Below are 25,023 nucleotides of genomic sequence, written 5' to 3'. Positions count from 1 at the left end.
TGACCTGATCAATGTACCCGATCCTAGCATTTTAAAACATTTTTTGAGGTCTTTAAACGAATTACCTACCTTGCACACCATCACACGATTAATCTTTTACAAGTTGATTTTCTATTTATGAACGTTTCGATGTTTGTTTGATATAATTTGCACTTTTTCCAACATCACTAAAGAGATGTCTAAGGCCGCTGGGCATTATAAATATTCATAGATACTCGAGCAGAAGATAATAACTGCTGAATACCAAATTGAGGTATTCCATACCAGATAATTTCCTATACTTACAACCTGAATGAGGTATGAATAAGCCCTGCATAAGAGGTAAAATACCTCAAACAATGCCTTCTGCATATTCTACAAATACCAAGCTGATAATTAGATCAGGTATTGTAATACCTTAATAATACTTGATGTGAAATTTTTCAATATTAGTTCAATACCTCCAGCAGTCCTCAATAGCTATCGAATACCAAAATGAAGTATTTTTAATTGTTTTAAACATTTTTTTCAAATACCACTTGAATACCAAAATGAAGTATTGATAACTGAACAATACCTTATTGTGGTATGATACCAAAATATGGTATGCATGAGTTATTACGAGTTATTCTTTCCACCTCGGGTATCTTAGGGAAATGTTTTTCAATACGAGCCTCGAAAGTGAGAACTTATAAACGACAAAAATTGAAACATTTTGCCTGAAATCTTTCCCATACAAAGTAGAGTGTCCGGAATCTGAAGCTGTGCGTAATATGAATCAAAGTTGTATCAAGTATCAAGTGTTGTGCCTAAGCAGAAAAGCAGGCTTTGCCCTAGTAGAGAAGAAAAGCCAGAACGATTTCGACTGCTCAGGAACTGTCCATAAACCACGTGGTCATTCTTCTAGATTTTCAGACCTCCCCATCGGATTTTTTTTGTCCATGAACAGATTGAGAAATTTGTTTGGTAAGTGGCCAGGAAACCCCCCTGTATGGCCACGTGGGTCATGCACGGTCCCTTACAAGTTACAAATCAAAATAAGAAACGAAGAAGGGCTCATATGGTTGATAAGAATCCCAACACTGAATGCAGAGGATAGAAGACGAACTGGAACCCATGACTGTAAATGATCAGGTCTAGAGCATAATCTACGACTTGATCGACACTTGATTTTCGCACATTTCAATTAAATTAGTTTTAATAATAGAGATAAGAAACTATATAGGAAGAAAATCCCTGGCGACGCTGTTGAAACATCTTTTGCAGGTGAAGATAGGCCGGATTAAATGTCAACACGAAAAAGTATGCAGTTTGACAGTTACACTCCCGTGCAAAAGTTTGGGTTCACCCCCTCAAAAACATGCAAAAGTGTTCTGTCCATATCTCTGTGATTACACGTCTAATTGAAACTCTCTAATCCACATTCGATAGGCGAAGAGTTATTCTTACTTCGTATGTATTTTTCCAAAAACTTTCTTTGAACTTTGTATACTAAATTTTTACTTAAAGTTGTAACATTTTTCAAAAAACACACTGAAAAAACATAGCTAATTTCCTCAGCATTGGATCGACCAACATTTTAAAACAAGGTGTCATTAGAATCGTAATCTTATATCGAAAATTTTGCGGAAAAATCTGATAAGTATTCAAAATCAATGAAACAGTCAGTCAAGTCATCGTGCAAAAGTTTGGGTTCACCCCTCAGTATGGTGTATCGTGCAAAAGTTTGGGTTCACCTGAGCCCAAACTTATGAACGGGTGTGTATGTACCTGACATGTTTCGTAGCGAGAACAATTGGAGCAGCTACAATATTCGTCCTTATTAGTTTTCTATCTCTGTTACTTCAAAAGTTCACCAAACCTCAACTATTCCATTTACGAGGCATTTGAAATAATATTACGAACTCAGAATTTAAAAAAAGTTGCACTAGATCCTCAGATACATATATTATTTTGATTTTAGCAGAAAATAAAGGAAGAAACTCTTGGCTTTCATCTGTTGAAATTTGAGATATATCACAATCCCACAATGTGAAATCCCATATACACGATGGTGCCTTTGTTTCAATGCCATCAGTGCTCACAATTTTCCTTTAATGATCCGTAAGAGTAAAGCTACGTCGAGGAAGAAAAAATCATACGAGTTTTTTTTTTAACACTTATTTAAATCTGGGCGAATTGGAATACAGTGTGTTTGGTTCTTCTTCTTGGCATTACGTTCTCACTGGGACAGAGCCTGCTTCTCAGCATAGTGTTCTTATGAGCACTTCCACAGCTATTAACTGAGAGGTTTCTTTGCCAAAGTTATCATTTTCGCATTCGTTTACCGTGTGGAAGGTACGATGGATACTCTATGCTCAGGGAAGTCAAGGAAATTTCCATTACGAAAAGATCCTGGAACGACCGGGACTCGAACCCAGACACTTTCAGCATGGCTTTGCTTTGTAGCCGCGAGCTCTAACCACTCGGTTAAAGAAGGTTAGGTTAGAACACCTAAATACTTAAAACTAGTTTCGGAATAATTACATTCCTGATGTTGTTTAGTAATCTTACTCGAGTGCAGTATTATTCTTATGTTGCATGCTGATCATTCTTTACATTTTTGCACCTCCAACCGATGGCATTTTGATTTGTCTGCATTGATTAGCATATTAGTAGTCAAACTGGTTTCAATCAGCACGAGTTGATCTCCACAGCCGCCGTTTATGGTCAACCAGACCAGAATTAAAACGAACAAAATAACTCGTTCTGTTGGGGCTGTTACTACTTAAACTAGTACTACTACTAGGACTAGACGAATATATTGTTTCTGGGTGAGCCACCTTCAAGTTCAGAACGAAAGCTTGTGAATGGGGAACGACCTCTTCTACTAGCTACCGTTGTGACCGGGTTATACGATTTGTTTTTATGTTTTTCTATCCAAGCTTACAAACTAAGCAAGTTGAATTTTATGTTTTCTTTCAATCGAAAAACTAATAATTGGTACCGGCGATCGATTACAACGGTTTCGGCTTGCTTACTCGACTGTGGTGTGCCGAAATTGCATGCAAAGGGGCGCTCGTAATCGATCGTCTAGCACGGCCGTAGCATACGCCCAGATTTGACCACATCTGTAGATTGGTGAATTATGAACGAATTATTATTCAAAACAAAAGCGAAAAAAATGGGTGTTATGCATGGCTTGGGGCGGTTAAGAATCAACAGAGTCCAAGGTGTGTCTGAAGCCATCATTATCGAAAAATTTACGTTTCCAAAATCACGGAGAGAATGCATACCTTTCTAATGGTGGGTACAGAGTCGATGGTCATTGTTTTCGTCAATAACGGTTCCAGACACACCGTGGAATCAGTTTGCTTCATCAAGTTGAATTTGTAGCAAGCCGCAAGCTACGATTAATTGCATGAAAAGCACTCAACTGCTAGGAATCTCCTCCGAGTTGATCATATTAAGATAACATGTTTGATAAATGCGGCGATCGTTTACCCGTGTGAAGCTCCTCCTTTTGTGTCCACCTTTTGGAGCCGAAAAATTCGGTTTTCGAAGAGACAGTATGGCACAAGCTATAGCTGAATGAATGAGAGTCAAGGTCAAAGCCGGTTTTTTTTCAGTGACGAAGGCGACTCAGATGGACAATGGACTTGGAGCTTGGATGGCCTGGGACGGACAACAACTGCGTGCCCCTGTAGCGATAATAAATTTGTGGTGAATGCAACCGATTATCCAGTAATCAAACAATGAAGATACAAGTACATCATCGCCGCGATGACATTGGAGTACATTTAATAAATCTCCAAACAAACAAAGAATGTTAAGTACCGATTTCAATATGTTGATTATCGGAGAGGTTTCAGCTCCTTGTTCGGTCACTACATGCTGTGTAATTGGTGTGCTTCCACGGACACTGCATTTAAGGAGAGATGTCTCAGAACATTGAACATTGATCTCTGTAATGACGATTGATGCCCGTTGGGGGTAATGACTTTATTGGGTTATGTAAGATTTTAATGAGCCCTTCGTAGCGCAGTGGTGAGATCTGTGGCTACCCGACGACAACTTGAACATTATTGTTCAAATTTAATTCGAAACACGATGCTGGGAATTCTAGACATGAAAATTTGCTTGGTTTTCAAAATATAGAAAAGCCTAGTTTCTCTTGGGGGACTTTCATCTTACCTTATGATCCCATAAGTCAAATAGTTTTATCCTAAGTGTCCAACACTTAATTTACACGAACGTATAATTCGATACATACTATGAAAAGTGGGGAAACTTCATCCCACAATCAATACACAGACGAGCAAAAAGCCGAACTTGGATTCTCGTATGAGGAAAAATAGTCAGATGCCTTCATAGTCATAGCCCAAATTTCATTCTAACGCCAACCATAGCCTGCGGCACTAGTTCAACTAGATCCAGTTAAATTTCTAACAGTTATGTATGTTATAGGGTGCCGGTGCCATTAGTGGACTACCTAAGCTATAAAAAATCATAACAAAATAACGAAAAGCCTTAACAAAAATCTTTTGGCGTCAACAGAAAGATTTCATCCTCTACTGTATGGGAAAAATATAAAAAAAGTGATAAAACTATTTTGTTAACATAAAATCGCTTTAGCCACTATTGGTACACGTGTTCCAGTAGTTGCGCTAGTGCTAAAGTAGTAGACTTTCGGGAATGATGCAAGACATTTTAAACAAAATGGTAAATTTTTACATAGGTTTAACGTTTTTCCCACGGAGCAGCAACTAATATCTTCTGAATGAAGCATAAAGAACTTTTATACAATTTTATACATCTTTTTCAAAAACTGCTTCCATCCGTTGATCCACTATTAGAACACGACGGAAACTATTGGTGCAAGGGCGCAAATTTTCTGCACAAACCTAATTATTTATATGACTTTTTGACAGTGCTGGGAATGGTACTAGTAGTAGGCTTGAATTTGGCGAAAATCACGTGGCTCTTCCCAGTACAGTAGATTAACAACGTGAATCTCATCAAGTAGCCTATGTTGGGTGAATGAATGGACCGATGCACGAGTTCACTATGGACCTATGCACGGATTCACTATTTGACGTTTGAGCGGTGCCGTGTTATTTACGTGACCATAGCAACGAATGAATTCGGCACCGCCCAAACGTCAAATTAGTGAACTCGTGCACTGCCCATAAAAGCATAACTGTCCCATATGGATTTTCGAACCAACACCTTTTTTCATCGCAACATCCATGTTTTAATAAATACTTTACTATGCATATGAAAATGAACATACTTTGTTCGAAAATGTTGTGGAAAATATGAAGCTGGTGTAGTCCCATATTGAAAAATAAAGGCATTACAGTCTCTATATGAACTTTTGACTCCAATAGCAACTGCTAAACGTGAATTGTGTTCAAGTTTATATTTTTTGCTGATCAGTATAAGCAAAATGAGTTATCTGTGCGACTGTTTCAAATGAATATTGCATGTAAAAATGAACTAGAAAATTATAAACATTTGTATGAGAAGAAAAAACTCAAACTTTAAGCTCTATTTTCTCAATGCCTACTAATTCAATATGGGACAGTTATGCCTTTATGGGCAGTGCATTGGTTCATTTTCTAAATCGTTAGTGCCATTAAAGGCTCTAAATGCGGGAAATGCAGCGGGAAATAGAACATTTTTCTACAGTAATTTTGGGTTGCCCTTAGCTTCGGGTGTTTTGCCATTTTCAAGGCTTTTTGCCTACAGCAGCGATGGGCGTGAGTTTCACTGGCTTCGCTGACTGTGATTGGCTTTACTTGGCTACTGTAGAGTGAATTTCAGAATTTTTCCCAACCCTGCTTTTTGATAACATAAAAAGCTGAAATTTGGCAAATCGACTAAACTAGAGGCGATCTAACCACCAAAATAGCACATGTCGTTTTTATCGAAAAATGTACGTTATATTCCATAGTCCAATCTACTGGGACATTACAACCATTGGTACCGGCACTAGAGTGATGCAAATTTTGAAATTTTAGCTCCCCTATGCTTAAACGATTTTAATTATGGTAAATAGCATCCTCCCAAAGTTTGAAATGATTCGGAAGAAATTTGGTTGTGCACACGCCATTTGAAGTTTATATGGAGATTTATATGGAAAACGCCAATATTTTGTGTTCAGCCCTCTATCTCTTCGTCATAATATTTTACGGAAAAGTGAACACACTCATCTCATGTGAAAACTTCACAGCTACAACTTTGCCGAAGACCACTTTTTGATTGGACGTCAGGATAAATTGTTATTCATCATCATAAAGTTGATTAGCAAGTAACATGCTTCACCAACTGTTCGGCAGGCAACAGTGGTGCTTCTGGCGGGAAGAATAGATCAAAGTAATCCAGGCTACTATGTTCTACAGCAAAAAAGCAGTGTTGCTCTGAAAGTAATCGAATAATCATCTCAGCATGATATATACTTTGGTATCACTAATAACTAATTATCCTTACGGCCCATCAAAATGTGGTCTTCGGCAAAGTTGTAGCAGGGAAACTTCCACATGAGATGAGTATGTTCACTTTTCCATAGATTATTATGACGAGCTGTTAGAGGACTGAACACAAAAGGTTTGCATTTTCCATAGAAACTTCAAATAGCGTGTGCACAACCAAATTTCTTCCGAATCATTTCAAATTTTGGGAGGATCATTTCTATCATAATTGACATCGTTTAAGCATAGGGGAGTAAAAACTTCAAAATTTGCATCAGTCTAACCGGCACCCTATATGTACATATAGCAGTCATTACTGAAACTTATTTGAAACCTCAAAAGAGATCCAAACTTTTCCGTTTATCCAGCTCTACCTCACAAAATATTGGTAGTTAATTTATGCAACATTTTAACAAAATGTGTGCCACCCGAAAAAAGCATAGCTTTGCGAACATGTTGTTGTGGTATTCTCATTTTTTCGAAGTGTTCAGGTACAAAAACTCCGTAAGCATGGCAGTTTTTCACAATTTTTGGTCATAATTCATAAATCGCTTATATTTTAGCATGACTCTCTGCAAAAAATATGCTCTTTATTAACACAAGCAACTTTGTCTTACATTTTGATAGTCTTAAAACAATTCATTTTCTTGTTTTTGTAATATTAACACTTCACGTTCGTGCTGTTGAATTTTGTTTATTTTGCTCGCTCGGAAAATTTTTCTCTTTGTATACATAGCATCAGCGTGACGCTTAAGAGACGCGTGACAAAATATGGGTTAACAAATTTCGCATCCAATGCAACATATCAGATTTTGATTTGGCAGGGTTCATTCAGTTCGTGTGTAGCAATAAAATTTTGCAATTTAAAATAGGTTTTTCTCTTTAACAGCAAGTATGGGATATTTTCGCTCTCAATCATAAAATAACCGATCAAATTTCTTTGTTGAAGCACGGGGCATTGCAATCAGGGTTGCCACATATACAGACTATTCTGTATGTACAAATTTTATCAAATATTTTTGACCAATAATCTGAAACAGATTACAGATATTTTGGAAAAATACAGATATGCAGATTCTTTATACAGAATTTAAAAAAATTGTACAAATTTATACAGATTTTTGAGCACAGCTGAAAACATATATTTTTGCAAACCTTAAAATTTAAGCTGAGTTGTGACAATTCTGCATTTTAGTTACAATTGATAGGTATTTCTTTGAATTTCTTGTTGAATTATCATGGCTATATCAGATATTTTGGACCAGGATACAGAAATACGAAAATTTCAAAGAAAAAATACAGATTTTAACCTGGCAACGCTGATTGCAATATCAAAATGTGAAGTACAATTCGAATGTGTAATAAAAGACGATTATAAATTCTCGGTCTTGATAGATGACGAAAACTCTTGATCCGTCTTGATAACGTAAGGAGAAGCCAATATCAATAAATTTGCAATCCTACTATAGAAATTATTTGGCATAATCTACAAAAAGAAATAAAATTACAATTCCGGCATTGAAAGAGGAAAACAAAATATTATCGAACAGCAAAGCTTAATAATTTACTATACAGTTTAGTAATCACTAGTCCAGTTGAAAATCAAGTTGCTCAAGGATTCGAAAGCATTCTCAATCAAGAGATTGAGACTAATTTGAAAGAAGTGAGAATTATTGTAAAACAAGTTAAAAAATGAGGAAAATCCTTATCGATAAACTTTTAGAAAGTAGTTCATCATTCATGGTTGATGTTTTCAATAAATATTTTCAATTGGTATATTTTCCTGACAAATAAAAAGATGCCAAGGTAGTTCCATTGTTAAAATCGGACAAATATCCTGCCGATTTTCCTAGGTATCGTTCTCTCAGATTGTTTTCTTCCATTAGTAAATTGTTTGATAAAGTTATAAAAGAACAAAATAATGGTTTATAATGAACATTCTCAATTTAAGTTTGCTTGTGAATAATTACATTCGATTCAACAAATCAGAAAGTTAATCAGCTTATCATGCTCTTCCAATCATATGATGATGATTTGATTGTTAAATTTAAGGACCTTAATATTTCAACATACATTGCTAGAATAACTCATAGTTATCCGTCAAGTCGTACAGGTTAATTTTCAGAAGTCTGAGGCTGAAAGACTTCCTGGATAAGCAGGTGTTCCGCAAACCGGGTAGGAGAAGAAATGCATATGAATATCAAATTATGCCATTAAAATAGAATGTTTGAATTTGTTATTTGTTTGTTTGAAATAAGAGTTGAAATAATAAAAATAAAAACTCAGTTTGTATGGTATAAATGCTAAGAAATATCTTGATTCATGCCACAAACCAATGGCAAAATATTGACAAAAGGAAACAACAAAATAAATTTTTTTTTGTGATGTTGATTGCAAAATAATAACTATAATGAGCTTTTCACGGATAAGGGCCATTTTATTTCTTATAAATGTTATTCTGCAATTTATTTTTGTCTTTATTTTATATGTTACTTTTTTACTACAATGTCGTAATAATATATTCCTTAGTTTTTGTGTATGGAGCTAAGTTTTTTTTAATTTCAACTTTATTATAAACGAATAAATAACGAGTTTTGACAATTAAACATTTTTATTTAATGGTAGAATATTGAATAACAATTTTTCTCTTTCTTGTAACGTCTTTTTTAGAATTCCTGATAAACCATGATAGATAAAAATCATGTAGGGCTGTTTAAATGCTTCATTTCCATTGGTTACCTACCTTGATACCTTGATGGCTACAGCGTAGCATCACGCCATTGCCGGGCGTATCGTAGAGCTCCATCTTCGTCGGTCTTGGGCGAAACTTCTCCAGTTGCCCCGAACGTTTAGGGTCGCCAGGTCCTCTTCCACTGCGTACAGCCAGCGTATTCGTGGTCTTCCCCGAAGCCGCCGACCTCTACCTGGTTCCCTGCTGAATATTATTTTCGCAATTCTTTCTTCCGACATTCGCACTAAGTGACCAGCCCACTGAAGTCTGCCGTATTTTACACGATTGATAATATTTGCATCTTTGTACACTTGATACAACTCGTGATTCATGCGTCTGCGCCACACACCATTTTCGAGTTTCCCACCGAGTATTGTCCGCAGCACTTTACGCTTGAAAACACCGAGAGCTTTCCGGTCTGACTCTTTCAACGTCCACGCTTCGTGCCCGTAGAGAGCCACCGGAAGAATCAATGTTTTATATAGGGCGAATTTTGTTTCGGTTTGCAAGCTGCGGGACCTAAGCTGGTTACGCAGTCCGTAAAAGGCCCTATTCGCAGCCGCAACACGTCTTTTCACTTCGCGGGAAACGTCGTTGTCACATGTCACAAGTGTTCCAAGGTAAACAAATTCTTCAACAACTCCCACATCACATCCCCATCAAACACTACCTCAGCACTTACACCACCATGCCTGACTCTATCTCTACCTGCAACCATGTACTTCGTCTTGGTAGAATTGATGGTCAGGCCTAACCTCGCTGTCTCCCTCTTCAGAGGCACGAAGGCCTCTTCCACTGATCTGCGATCGATTCCAATCAGGTCTATATCGTCCGCAAAGCCAAGGAGCATGTGCGACCTTGTGATAGTAGTGCCATTTCTTTGCACGCCAGATCTAATAGCACCCTCAAGTGCAATGTTGAACAGTAAATTCGAAAGTGCGTCTCCCTGCTTCAATCCGTCTAACGTCACGAACGAGGTTGACACCTCGTCTGCGATCCGAACACTTGATTTCGAGCCATCCAGCGTAGCACGTATCAGCCTAATTAGTTTCGCCGGAAAACCATTTTCAGACATTATCTGCCAAAGCTCATTTCTTTTCACTGAATCGTACGCCGCCTTGAAATCAATAAACAGATGGTGAGTCTGCAAGTTATACTCCCGGAATTTGTCTAGGATCATCCGCAAGCTAAACATCTGGTCCGTTGTCGAACGGCCCTCACGAAAACCAGCTTGGTAATTGCCGACGAAGGACTCCTCGAGCGGTCTTAGTCTGTTAAACAGGATGCGCGACAGAATTTTGTACGCCGAATTCAGCAGGGTAATTCCTCTGTAATTGGCACACTCCAGTCTGTGCCCTTTCTTGTAGATAGGGCAGATGAGGCCATCCAACCAGCCGGTGGGCAATTCTTCGTCCTCCCATACCTTCAGAAGTACTCGGTGGATCGACTGGTAAAGCTGCTCGCTTCCGTGCTTGAGAAGCTCGACCGGGATCTCGTCCTTCCCAGCAGCCTTACAGTTCTTCAGCTCGCCGATAGCCTTTTTAACCTCTCCTATGGTCGGTGGGTCCACAGCTTGATCGTCGTCATCTATGTTCATCCTGTTCCTCGCTACATTTCCATTCTCACCGTTCAACAATTGCTGAAAGTGCTCCTTCCACCTGGCAGCCACCGCCGTTTTATCGGTCAGCAAATTCCCTTCTCGGTCATTGCACATGGCGGGCACTGGTACGGTATTGTGCCGCGCACCATTGACCGTTGCATAAAATCTCCGCATATCATTCCGGTTCACGCTTTCTTGTGCGTCAGCTACCACACTTTCTTCGTGCTGCCTTTTCTTTCTGCGGTGGATTCGCTTTTCTTCGGCTCTCGCTGCCCTGTACCGCTCTCTGTTCTGTTGGGTACCGGCCACAAGCATACGGCTTCTGGCGACATTCTTCATGTCTGTCACCCTCTGGCACTCTTCATCGAACCAGTCGTTCCGTCTTCGTCGTTGACCAGTGCCGATCACTTCCCGCGCCGTTGTTGTCACAGCTTCGTGGATAGGGTCCCACAGGCTGTCGACGTCTCCAGCAACGTTGGCTCTTCCCAACTTCTCGTCTATTTGCTGACGGTACTGCCCAGCTACCCCATCAGTCGACAAGCGTTGTATATTGAAGCGTAGCGTTCTGTGTGTTGCGGAACTCGTGACGCTGGATAACCGCGCCCGAATTTTAGCTACAACGAGATAATGATCCGAGTCGATATTAGGGCCTCGGAAGGTCCTGACATCAATGACATCTGAGAAATGTCGCCCATCAACCAGCACGTGGTCTATTTGGGAGCAGGCATCGCCACTCGGGTGTCGCCAGGTGTGTTTGCGGATATTCTTTCGTGCGAAGTATGTACTGCTGATTGCCATCCCTCTAGCAGCAGCGAAGGTTACTAGCCGCAGGCCATTATCATTGGTAACGGAATGAAGGCTTTCCGTTCCAATGACGGGTCGGAAAAAATCTTCTTTCCCGATCTGCGCATTTGCGTCGCCGATGACTATCTTGACGTCTTGTTTTGGGCACTCTCCGTAGGCCTTATCCAGGCTCTCATAGAACTCATCCTTCATGTCATCGGGCTTATCGTTCGATGGCGCATATATGCTGATCAGGCTGTAGTTGAAGAATTTGCCCTTCATTCACAGATTCGGTCGCTTACCGGTTTCCGCCGAATAATTCGCTTCATCTGCTCCCCAATCACTATGAAGCCAACTCCATGTTCTGCTCTGTCGCCACCGCTGTAGTAGATGATGTACTTGAATGAAGTGTTGGCGATGGGGTCCACCGCTCTGAATTCGCGTTCTCCGGTTCTCGGCCAGCGTATTTCCTGGATAGCTGCCACGTTCACGCCGACATTCCGCAGTTCACGAGCCAGGAGCCCAACACGCGCGGGTTCATTCAAAGTTCTCACGTTCCAAGATCCAACTTTCCAATCGTTGTCCTTTATTCGTTGCCGGGTCTGTTGCCGTAAAATCAATCCGTTTGCTCTAATTTTGCCTTTCTTGGTTGGTGAAGAGTCTTCGATAGGCCACCTAACCAGGGTTGCGCTACCTACATCGTGCTAGAGGGGCTGCCTCCTCGATGCTGACACGATACAGCATCGTCCGCTTGTTCTTTACATGATGACCACGGTCATAGCCATCACAACCATCCACCTTTATCAGGGCTTTGGACCTGTAGCTCTGGTTCTCGATAGTTTCAAGTTCTTTCGGACATGCTACTATGGTGAGCCGTCATGCGCTAGCGGTGTTCCATTGGTTATAAATATCAAAATAATAGCATATTTTACTATAATGGGAAAGTATGATTTTCTAATGATGTTTGTAGTATTCTTGTAGCATCCTTGCGCGAATTAGATTTATTGTTTTTGATGGCGATACCCGCCTTGCCGAGTCTCAAAGGACTTTCTCCGCTAGTCCTTGACTAGCACCGAGAAGATCTTACGCACGATCGATAAACCATCAACCATGGAAATTTTCTATGTCCCTTATGCACTTCGGACAGACACTACAAACGCGCCGGAGATAAAGTTGGCTATTTCGCTCAATACTTAATGGAATTTGGACTCGATGTCATCGACCGACCAAAAAACGAACGACGAAACGTGCCTTGTAGTTCAACGTATATTTGATAACTAGGGTAAATAGGTATAATACACTCCCCCCTAAGGAAAAACTGCTCTATCGCAGTGGGAAATGAATTACTTATATAGTTTTTGGTGTTTAAGTGTTATTTACTTAGTTGGTCATGCTCTACATGCAACTTTCTCTTGCCAGGTAGCTTCTGAAAAGAGTACAAGACGTTTTCTTTAAACGGTTCAAATCTTGACGTTTCAAAACAAACCGGTCAATATGCCCCTCCCATAGAAAAAGTTCCGCAGCGTTGTAGAAATGTTTCCAAGGGGAATTCCACCACTTCCCGAGCAGAAGAAAATATCTACTGAATACCAAATTGAGGTATTCCATACCAGATAATTTCCAATACTTACAACCTGAATGAGGTATGAATGAGACCTGCATAAGAGGTAAAATACCTCAAATAATACCTCAAGCATATTCTACAAACACCAAACTGATAACTAGATCAGGTATTGTAATACCTCAATAATACTTGATGGATTTTCATATAAAAATGGAATTTTTCAATTGTAGTTCAATACCTCCAGCAGACCTCAATAGCTTTTTAATAGCTCAATGAAGTATTTGTAATTGTTTTTAAGATTTTTTTCAATACCATTATAATACCAAATTGAGGTATTGACAACTGAACAATACCTAATTTTGGTATGATACCAAAAAATGGTATGCATAAGTTATTGGGGAGTTATTTGTTCCTCCTCGGGAAGCCCAGAGGGTCGAAAATCTGAGCAATGTATGACATAACTTTCCGCTTGGTAAGAATTGCAGCAGGGAGAGGTAATTCTACCTTAAATCGGAGATTAACGGCCTTAGGATCCCATAGAAGACCGAGCGTAGAGATTGTCTGCTCATTCTGTAAATCGTAGAGAGGCTGGATAACCAGATCTTCCGGCGGTACATCCTGCAACAGTTATGTTATTTTAACATAACAAGATAACGGTTGTGTTACTTTTCCCCGAATGTCGGTTCCTCGAATGTCGTTTCTCCGAACGCTAGTTCCCCGAATGCCAGTTCCCCGAATAGCCCAATTCCCCGAAAAATGTTTAGCACTCACAATTGTCATAACTTTTTGTATTTCAAGGTGGTGGAAGTACTGGTCATCGGATATGCACCCTTCTTTATTTGATTGGCGGTTCTTTCGAGTTTAACCGTCCTCAGCATTTTTGGCAATATGTGTTTTATCTAGAATGATCACATATATCATTCTTTTGATTGTTGATCGTTCTTTCTAGTTCAGCACCCTGTCACTAAAGACTATTCTTGCACTTTTAAACTGCAACATTTTTCGGGTAACCAGGTCATTCGGGGAAATGGTTTTCGGGGAAACGAGTCATTCGGGGAACTGGCATACGGGGAAATGACATTCGGGAAAACGACATTCGGGGAAAAGTAGCATGATCCAAGATAACATGTCAACCACAAATTTTGCTATGATTGGTTATTGATGTGATATTGAACATCATATATCAACAACATAATAATGGTAAAACTAGATAACATTGCAAACATTGTTTTTATTTCAACATAATTTTGTTATGCATCTCTACTCGAGAAGGTAGCATTCTGGGACCAATATTATACAATTTTTTTATCTTCAAACTAATTTTTAGGCTTACCATGACATAAATTGTACCACATTGGACTAGTTATTGAAATAAAGCTCAACATAGACTTTGAAATTGTATGGTTGTCCGGTGCTCTAGATTGGTGGTCTTGAAAATTTAAGGCATGGCATCGTTCTAAATTCACACCAAGAATAAAAAGCCTTGGTCCGATCCCAAAACATTATGCACCTTTCATAGCAATAAATTCTCGAAGCGTAAAATAACTATTCTCAATGGACGGAAGTTGTTCATCTTGGCGATATCTTCATAACAGTTCCAGATGAAACAAGCACGACAAGCTCTCGAGCGGAACCATATAATTTAATCAGCTCATCAAAAGAAGACGCACAACACCACAGTATCTTCATGGCGTTCGAAAAGTTCACAGTCTTTCAACTCGGGAATGGTTCAACTATTTGCACGGGTGTTGCGGGTTCTTTATTCTCACGCTCTGAAGGGCTACATTTCTAGTGATCTGCAGAGAGATAATCTTAGTCTGATTTATATTGCTTTACGGATGGGCCAGAGTAATAAAGACTAAACGTAAGCGGAACGCATACTTCGACGGCCTTGAAGGACGTTGCGTTGGTAAAACAATTGCGATTGCGACTTTTAACTTAATGATACAGTCTTTGTTTATCACAGTGGAACGAATATGATAGATTGAAAAATTGTTGAAGTTAAATGTTAACAACTATCAGTATACATTAACACTTAAATAACGTTTTTCTTTCTTCTCTACTTATATTACAGAAATGAAAATCATCCAGTGTGTCCTACTGGCAACGGTGATTGGTGTCACCGTGGCATTCCCGACTCCTCAAGAAGTCAAAGCTACTGCTAAAACTGCGGAAAACGAAGAGCATGTCCCAACAGTACAAAAAATTGAAATCCACGTTGAAGTGAAGGCCATGTCGCCAGACATTAAAATGCCGGCCACCGTCACAGTTTCGGAAGTGCACGAGTCTTCAGATAGTGCTTTGAAAAAGCCAGTAGAAGTGGCCAAATCGTCAGACACTTCAAAGCCTACAGAAACTGTTAAATTACATAAGGAAGTCATTGTGAAATCACCAACGGCTGATGAGAGCAAAACCAAATCAGTTGATATTAAAGCAAATGTACATGTTGAAAAAGCTTCGGAAAAACTTGGGGAAATAAAAGCTGCATCGAATGTGATTGACAAGGCAGCTGAAGTCACACCGAAGACAACAGAAGCCATTGAAGACGTACCTGAATCAAAATCAGCATTTGATCCGAAACCAACAGCGAACACTCTTGAACCTAAACCAGTAACGATTGAAGATTCTAAAACTAAATCAGTAGAACTTGTTCAAGATACATCCACTTCGGAACCAAAGCCAGTTGTTGTGGAAGCTCCGTTAGCGAAATCAACCGAGCAGAAGCCGCAAAACCTTGTGAACAAAGATGAATCAGAAAAGGATTCCAAACAAGCTAATGACGATGATGATTCGAAAGAAGACAATTCCAGCGAGGAATCTCCTAAGGAACTAATCCGGGCATCACCCGTTGTTACTCTTGAAGAAGCTGTAAAGGAAACAATGGTTAAAACAGTGAAGGAAGAAGCAACTACTGAAGCAAGAGCTGTTGTAACGCAGAAGGACACTCAGGTGCCCGTGGTGACGGAGAGAATGAAACAAGGAGCTAAAAGTGTAGAAGATGAGACTGTGATCCCAATCGTGGAAGATCTTCCAAACAAGAAACCTACTGTTGAGGCGGAGCCTACCTATAGAATGATTCCGGTGACGGTTGTAATTGAAAAGCCTAAAACAAAAGAAATTGCCGTGAAGGCAATTGAACCTATCAAACCTGTCGAGCAAAAGGAAGAAGAGAAACCTGTTGTAAAGATTATTGAATCAGCTACTGACGACAAGAAATCGGTTGAAAGCGAATCACCGAAGGAAAACATTGCTGTAGTCCAGACCGTTGAGAGTGAAACTGTGAAAGATGAAGTAAAAGAAGAAGATTCTTCCTCTATCTCTCCCAAGTCTGAGTCTGTAAAACAAGAAGAAGATATGCCTTTGGTAAAATCCACTGACCAAACAACTGTCAATGCTGAAATTCAAGATTCTACAGTAACAGAGATGCAAAAGGACGACACTGTTGCAACTAAATCCATCGATCTCACCAGCACTGTAGTCGACCCAGTTACAGTAAGCGTTTCTCCTGCGGCCACTGAGGAAGTATTACCTAAGGTATCACAAGAACCCGATGTGTTCATTGTAGAACCCGTGGCAACAGTCCAGGAGGATGCTATTGAAACTGAATCCTCTGTAGTGCCAGCAAAAGAAACAGAAATTGAAACAGTGAAATCCGTTGAAATGGAGGGGAGTTCAACTAAAGCAACGATCGCAGAAAGCGAAACATCTGAGAAAGAAGCTGACGATTCGAGTATCAGTAGTAGTACAGCCACTAAGGCGTTAGAGGATGTAACTAAACTGAGCGAAGTGATGGAGAAGGTTGAGGAACCCGCCGCCGAGGAAGCGGAAATTTCGACCACGACCACGACGACAACGACCACCACGACACCTGCTCCTAAAACAGAGGGCAAAAAGGGAAAGAAGAAGTTGCCAGGTTCGAACAATAAACAGAATACAATGTAAATGAGATGTTTTGAATCGTTTGCGCTATTTGATGCTTACCGTTCCTAGTGCTAACAAAGCACTGCTTACGCAATTTATAACAGTGCTTTCTGCTTAAACCTTTGAATTAACGCATACCGTGCCTTCCATGCATAACACTTACCTGCTTTTTTGCTTTAGCTTTTGTTCTAAACGCTAACTAGTGACTCATTCTATCATTCTAGCTAATATCCGAGGGTACAGCAAGCGTCTGCAACAGGATCAAAAGAAGGCACAGTGAGCAATGAGAGAGGCAGAGAGAGATCTCTCTTCTAGGAAAGCAGAATGTCCGTCCAGCGAAGTAGATTAATATTTACTACTTAAGAATGCACGTGGAACCTGTGGACAGGTTTATGCCACGTGATGATACCTTTTATTTAAAACATCTCCAGTAGGGTGTCGCGCTAATCTGTTGTACGATGGATACTTCATCCATACCTACAGATGATTCTATTCCAACGGCCAAAAAGGCGTTTTGAAAGCTTTTTTTCGAGTTACAGTCGTCTTTTTCCCAACAAATTGGCCCGACACCCTTATAGATGTACGGAAACGCGATTGATTCGTTCGAGATAGTGGATGAACTATTTTTTAAAATTGCCAGCATTCACACGATGAAGTAAAAAGGAAATAAAACATCGAATCGATCATTTTGTCCAGTGTTGTAACATTACGCTTGCAATAGGTTAAGATAAATATAATATTTAAACGAAACCTGTATTTTTATTAAAATCACACCACTATTGTTTAAACACCTAAACTTATTTTTACGTAAGGCCTTCAGATCTACAAGCGTAACTAGTGATCGTTCGAAGGATTATGAAAAACATTTATACTCAAATAGCCTCATAGAAATATATTCCGCCAAGTTTTGAGTTCAATTACAGTTCAAGGTTATACAAGAATTTCATTGAGTACAGGCCCTTAGATCTGTTAGCGTAACCAGTGACCTTTCAGAGGAGGGTTAAGAACAAGGTTGATATCCATACGGGCTCGTATAATGACACACTACCGTAAGGACGCCATTCACCGCTCATTTAACAGCATTTCCACATGTTTATTTCTTTCAAAAATAGGTTGTTCGATATTTTTCACAACTTTTTGCGCTTGAAGCAAGATAAAACATTTGATTTTGTTGGAAAAAAAGTTGAAATGTAAAAAAGTATACAGTTTTAGGACGCCATTTACCGCTCATCCTAAGTATCCTATATACAGCACTAGTTGGAATTATTTTACTAACATTAGCTGGTTGTTATCTTTGTACTATAGTACGACAAGATACTAAACCATGAAAGCTAAGAAGCATTTTTCGATCTGCCATAATAAAATCATTGTGAAACTCATGTTTACCGCCTTAAACAGCATAACATTATTTTTTATCAATACAATATAATACAAAATCAGATAAATTTCATCTTGATACAATCCAACTTTTATAGCGGAAATTTGTTAAGATATTTGAAAATAATGCAATGAGCGGTGAATGGAGCTTGAGCGGTGAATGGCGTCCTTACGGTACCATAATTTGAGTACAACGACTGTTTAAGGATGCTGATGAACTACATGCAGTATAGGTCATCAGATCTACAGGCGTGAAGAGATAGTTACAGACTTGGATAATTTCCATGCAGGCTGATGTAGTTAGGCTGCAACATGTTTTGAGTTCAACGACTATTCAAGGTTACCCAAAATCTCCTTTAAGTACAGATCTTAGCTTAAGTAATGATCTCTCCAAGGTTTATGAGCAACATTCATACTCATATATGCTCATAAAGATGTGTTCCGTCAAGTTTTGTGTGCAACAATCGCTAAAGTTTATATAAACACTTCTTTGAGTAAGGGCCTTTAGATCTACAAGTGTTACCAGCTATATTTCGGAGGATTGTGAATACGATCGATATCTATACGGGTTTATAACACTGTATAACACTGAGTTACATACATAGTTCATTAGGGTGGGGCTTATTCCCAAAAATCTTCCGTAGTCAGGATTTACAAAGTGGAAAATGATCATCGGTCCTAAAATAACATCCTCTGAAAACATGCAAATTTTTGGTGAAGGTTTAGAGGTGGCGCAAAGGGCGTAAGTGCAGTTTTCCCATTTTAGTGAACTCTGAAAAATTTATGTATGCTTTTTAGCTTGTTTTTGTGGTTTTAGGACCCTTAAAGGCTAAAAATCGCCTCAAAATTGCAATATCTCCACTCATTTAGATGATATTTGACGAAATATATTTTATACATGCGATTTTTGGCCCTTTGAATAGGTTACGCTGACTGATTACTATGAACCCGAATAAGCATATGAATAGCTGAGGAGGATTCCTATGCTAGTAGAATGTTACAAAGAGCAAAGAAGAATGAGAGAAAGAACAAAGAATACAGAAGAATGTAAAGTGGGGTGGGTTAAACAGGTGGGAGGGTGTAACTGATGATATTATATTAGAATGAACTGCGGAACCGTGAAAATATCTTGGATGGATGTATGTGATGTGATTATATGCAAGTTTAACAGTAATTTAGTATTTTAGAATGTCCGTTTGATATAAATCCAGCAATTGCTTTTATAATCTGAAAGAAATTACAGAGGGGGATCTAAATCCATACAGGCTCAAAATCCGTACACTTCATACAAATAGAAGGCGTTTTATATGAAGTGGAAGGGTTTAGATTCATTTTTCTTCATTTTGAACCCGCACGATATATCCTTATTAGGTAAATCCATAAACGATTCCTGCTCTCTAGCAATAACACTTCCTCCTCTTCTCCTGGATTATGATGCCATTTCAGAAATTAATTGCGTTTGGTCTTCCAATACTTCACTTTCGCCACAACACCTTTAACATAACTTCGGACAAACAAATGAGTTGAAGTTCAATACTTCGTTCTACACCTGTATTTGAAATCGATGTATATACAAAACAGCAGAAGGAAAAAATCAGTAGTCAAAATTCATATTAGTTCACGAGCTTCTAGAGGATGCAAGAGATAAAGCACTTCAGGTTGAAAACCTCTCGAATAAAACCAAATTTCCAGGATGTATATTTTGCAACGGTCTTTTTCGATAAATTGCTATCAACATTCTAAAAGAAAAACAACAGTACGATTATTGAACTAAAGTAGTAAAGTGTATTTATGGACATGCATTTATCTATATCTACCAGGAGAATAATGATGAAACTTCGCATGGAGTTGAGGACTTTTTAGTCGCTACTGCAATTTTTCCATAAAGAGTAATCTTAAACCGTATGCATGGCTCGAAAACTAGAGATGGGTCAAAAATTGGTGCTCTTCCCCTACTTGAAGAAGAATTGTTCGAAGTAGGTAATATTAAATAGAAGTGAATATAATCATCGTGTTCTACTGGAACTTTTCTCCATTGCGTAAAATCGAAATTTTTCATGATTCCTCAGTTACACTCACACTGTTAAAAATAATGAAGATTAAACGTCATGTAAACATCATTTATGCGAGGTAAACCTGACGTCATGTAAATTTTAGTCTGAAATCATGTACAAATGTGTTATATGTCATGTAATCACTTTGGATCCTTCTGAATTACATGACAATTTACGCCATGTAAATATCTATGAATCCATATCATTGAATATCATATCCATGATAATCCACGCTCCAATTATGTGCATCATATGACTCAGACATTTACACGTTTCGTTCGAACTGTGCAATGCATCACTAGTTTTACCCTCCCACCTGTTTACCTTACTTTCATCTGTGTACTTTGTTCTTTCTTTCATTCTGCTTTGCTCTTTGTTTCATTCTACTAGCATAGGAATCCTCCTCAGCTATTCATATGCTTATTCGGGTTCATACTAATCAGTCAGCGTAACCTATTCAAGGGCCAAAAATCGCATGCATAAAATATATTTCGTCAAATATCATCTAAAGGAGTGTAGATTTCGCAATTTTGAGCTATTTTTTGCCCTTTAGGGTTCTAAAACCACCAAAATAAGCTGAAAAGCATACCAAAATTTTTCGGAGTTCTCTAAAATGGGAAAACTACACTTACGCCCTTTGCGCCACCTCTAAACCTTCACCAAGAATTCTCATTTTTTCACATGATGTTATTTTGGGACCGATAATCATTTTCCACTTTGTAAATCCTGACTACGGAAGATTTTTGGAAATAAGCCCCACCCTACTAGTTCATGGAGAAAGGTTCGAGTTATCTTTATTCCAAAATCCGGTAACAGGGATAAAACGACTCCTAAAGCTTTTAGGCTCATAAGTCTTTTCTCCGTTTTATTAAAGACAATGGAAAAAATAGTCGATGACTACATAAAGTCAACGAGTTTAGCCAGATTACCTCTTAGTAAATTTCAATTTGCATATCAAGCAGGTAAATCTACAATAACGGCGTTACAATCGTTAGTTATTAAAATCGAGAAATCATTTCAAGCCAAGGAAATAGCTGTAGTGGCTTTTCTTGATATTGAAGGCGCATTTGATAATGCATCTCATAACTCCATACGTTCGGCAATGGAATTAAGGGGCTTGGATAGATGCCTTGTTGATTGGATAATGAAAATGCTAAAAGATCGAGTAATTTGTGCTCATCTGGGAGGTGCGCAACTATCTATAAAGACGATAAAGGGTTGTCCTCAAGGAGCAGTACTATCACCCTTATTATGGTCATTTGTAGTAGACGACCTTCTTAAAAAGCTAACGGACCAAGGTTTTGAGGTGATTGGATATGCAGACGATGTGGCTATTGTTATTCGTGGAAAATATGAATACACGATTTCTAATCGGTTACAAGCTGCACTAAACATGACTCTCAAGTGGTGTAGAAGAGAGGGCCTGAATGTAGATACTTCTAAGATTAATATTGTTCTTTTTACCAGAAGAAAAAAAAACTCTAACACAACCTTCTCTAGATGGGGTCCAGGTTCGGTTTTCGGATGAAGTTAAACACCTCGGTGTTACTTTGGACAAGAAACTGAACTGGAACTCACATCTAGAAAAGGTTATCACTAAGGGTACAAATGCTCTGTGGGTGTGTAGTAAAGCTTTGGGGAAAACATGGGGACTGCGGCCAAATATGGTTCTTTGGATATATTCGGCAATAGTTCGCCCAAAAATTACCTATGCTTCTTTGATATGGTGGCCCAAAACCAATGAGGTAACCACTCAAAAGAAATTGGGTAAATTACAAAGGCTTGCCTGTATTTCGATAACAGGGGCAATGAAAAGTACACCATCAGCCGCATTAGATGCTCTTCTTAATATATTACCTTTACATCAATTTGTTAAACTGCAAGCAGCAAAAAGTGCCTTACAGTTTATCCGTTATAATGAAATATTGGATGGAAATCTGGTAGGACATTTAAAAATCATCAGGGACTTCAATCTGAACTCAGAGATAAAGACAGTAGAAGACTGGATGACAACGAAGGCAAACTATGATGCTCCTTTCAAAGTGGTTAAATTAAGCCGATATATATATGGGAGTCTGGTGGGCCGAGTTTACGTCCAGGTTCTATTTGTTTCTACACAGATGGGTCTAAGATTGGTGAAAATACAGGAGCCGGAGTTTTTGGCCCTGGAATCAACAAAGTAATACCTATGGGGCACAGTCCCAATGTTTTTCAAGCAGAAATTCAAGCAATTATAGAATGTGCGAATATCTGTATTGAAAGGAAGTACAGATTTGCTAAAATCTGTATTTTTTCGGATAGCCAAGCAGCTCTAAATGCGCTGAAGGCATTCACTTGTCAGTCGAAGCTAGTGTGGGAATGCATTCTTTCTCTGAAACAATTGGCCAGTAGGAACGAAGTTACTTTATACTGGGTGCCCGGCCATTGTGGAATTGATGGAAACGAAACGGCCGACAGTTTAGCTGCTAAACTTTAGCAAGACAAGGTTCTTCAATGAATTTTATTGGTCCCGAGCCATTTTGTGGAGTTTCAGAGTGCGCTCTGAGAGCAAAACTTAAATCTTGGGAAATGTCTATGGTAGAATCCAACTGGAATACCACGGATACATCAAGACAAGCAAAAAGGTTTATAAAGCCCAGTGGTTCAAAAGCCCAGGCTATGCTAAATATAAATAAAAGGGATCTGAGGGTAATAACCGGTCTGTTGACTGGTCACTGCCCTAGTAGGTATCATCTGTATAAAATTAGGAAAATCCAATCTCTTGTCAAATCGAAAACGAAACTGCTGAACATATACTCTGCAGCTGTAGAGTTTTGTTCAATCAAAGAAGGTCAATCTTTGGAAAAGGGTTATTAGAGCCCCTAGAAATCTGGCAAAGTAATCCCAACAGGGTTATGGACTTTATAAAACAAGTCCAGCCTAACTGGGATCGTGTGCTATATCAACCAATGTCTATCACATCTCAGTTGTGACAGGATATTTGATAAGCACCAAATCAATTATGGGTTATACCACAATATTCCTAAATAATGGACGCAGTGGTTAAATAGGCTCTACAGTAGAGGAGAAAAAATACGGGTTTATTAATTTTTCTCTATTGAGATTTGAGGTCAACGACTGATTAAAGTTAGCTAAGAACTACTTGGAGTACAGGTCATCAGATCTAAAAGAGTGACTTTGCAGAACCTTGCAATTTAGGATAACATCCACACTGGTTCATATTGCTGTGTGCGTTTGAAATGCAAATATTAAATGCGGGAACTCCAAACGCGGTAAGATTTTTCACAAGAAATGCGATGTCAAAAATAGATTTTTCGTGCTAGGGTGGCGGTGATTTATGTAATCGTTGCTAGGTGTCCTTTGATTATTTTGTTTTACCGCATTTGGGGGACGTTTACTCAACATTTGCATCTCAAATGAAAACAGCAATATAGTTATGTCTAACAAGTTTTGAGTTCATTGAGTTATTGAACACATGATCGGTCAAATTTTGAATTCAACGACAGTACAAGTACGGACAAACAGACGTCACACTCTCATCGCTGTCCATCGACCACCTTTTTAACGATCGATTCGAATATATCTAGTTTGTTACTGCATAAGGGCCTCTATTTCGCGAATATCTTCGCTAAATTAGATAAAACTGTAATAATTTTAACTGTTAATGAAACACGATATAGTAATTCCTCTTCCTATTGCACGAAAATATGTTACGAAAAGTCAATCAGTTTTCTGCAATAATGCAAAGAGAAACAATGTTGATATAATAGTTGGTCAATCGACCACACGCAGCACTCATGTCGTTTTTGTTCGTGTTTGACGTTCACAAATTAAAAGACACTGACGCGTGAATACTTCCAGGTGACGATTTGCCCTTTGAAGGAAGCACCGGGTTTGGTTAAGGCTCACATTCAATACCGTTTCAATACCGACTTTTTCTATTGAATATATCATATATATACAGCCATTCCATGAAAAACCGATCTAGTGGGTCTCCAAATTCCGTGCAAATTTGCTATTTTGTTCCTTATCCGAAATAAGGATACACGTAGCACTTAGATTAGATTAGATTAGATTAGATTATCCGAAATAAGGATACACGTGTTTTTGGATGTTTTGAATAGGGTGACCATTTCCGAAATAGGGAGACCAGAAAAATCGCGATTTTGCAAAATTTTTATTTTAAAAAAAATTATAACTTTTGAACCGTTTGACCGATTTTCAATCTTTTTGGACGAAATGAAGGCTAAAGATTTTGACTTTTCGGGAAAAATAAAAAAATTCACAAAAATTGTGTTTTTACATGAAAAAACTCAATAGTTTCCGTTTTTTTCGTGTTTTGAAGGCCTCGGGACCAAAGGGACAATTGCTGCTCTCATTTTTTCTTAAAAGTTCAGAAAATTTTACGTAAACTGTCAAATATTCAGCGATGTATGTTTTTTATTTGTTGAGATATTTTTTTTTGAAAATAAAAAATCAGTCATTTTTCATCGGCACACACTGTAGATCTCAGCGCATAAGATTTGTAATGTTTAAAAAAAATCATAACTTTTGAACAGCTC

At 38.7% G+C, this 25,023-nt stretch overlaps 1 protein-coding gene across 4 annotated transcripts in view; it reads left to right on the top strand.

Moving 5' to 3' along the window:
* Positions 1-17,780, top strand: part of LOC23687597 (FK506-binding protein 5) — a 38,280-nt gene extending 20,500 nt beyond the window's left edge. For 3 of the 4 annotated variants that reach the window (XM_021844755.1, XM_021844756.1, XM_021844754.1), the window contains exons 3-4: positions 15,184-17,022; positions 17,255-17,780. In XM_021844755.1, the coding sequence (XP_021700447.1) occupies positions 15,186-17,022; positions 17,255-17,310 (1,893 nt within the window). In that variant the 5' untranslated portion in view covers positions 15,184-15,185 and the 3' untranslated portion in view covers positions 17,311-17,780. Of the gene's footprint in view, positions 1-15,183; positions 17,048-17,254 lie in introns of all 4 variants that reach the window. The other variant, XM_021844757.1, reaches the window with a different exon arrangement.
* Positions 17,781-25,023: the final 7,243 nt, after the last annotated feature.

This window comes from Aedes aegypti, chromosome 2 (assembly GCF_002204515.2).
Source record: "Aedes aegypti strain LVP_AGWG chromosome 2, AaegL5.0 Primary Assembly, whole genome shotgun sequence".
Taxonomy (NCBI): Eukaryota; Metazoa; Arthropoda; class Insecta; order Diptera; family Culicidae; genus Aedes; species Aedes aegypti.
The sequence above is the reverse complement of the archived record's forward strand: the minus strand, read 5'-3'. Positions and strand labels throughout refer to the sequence as shown.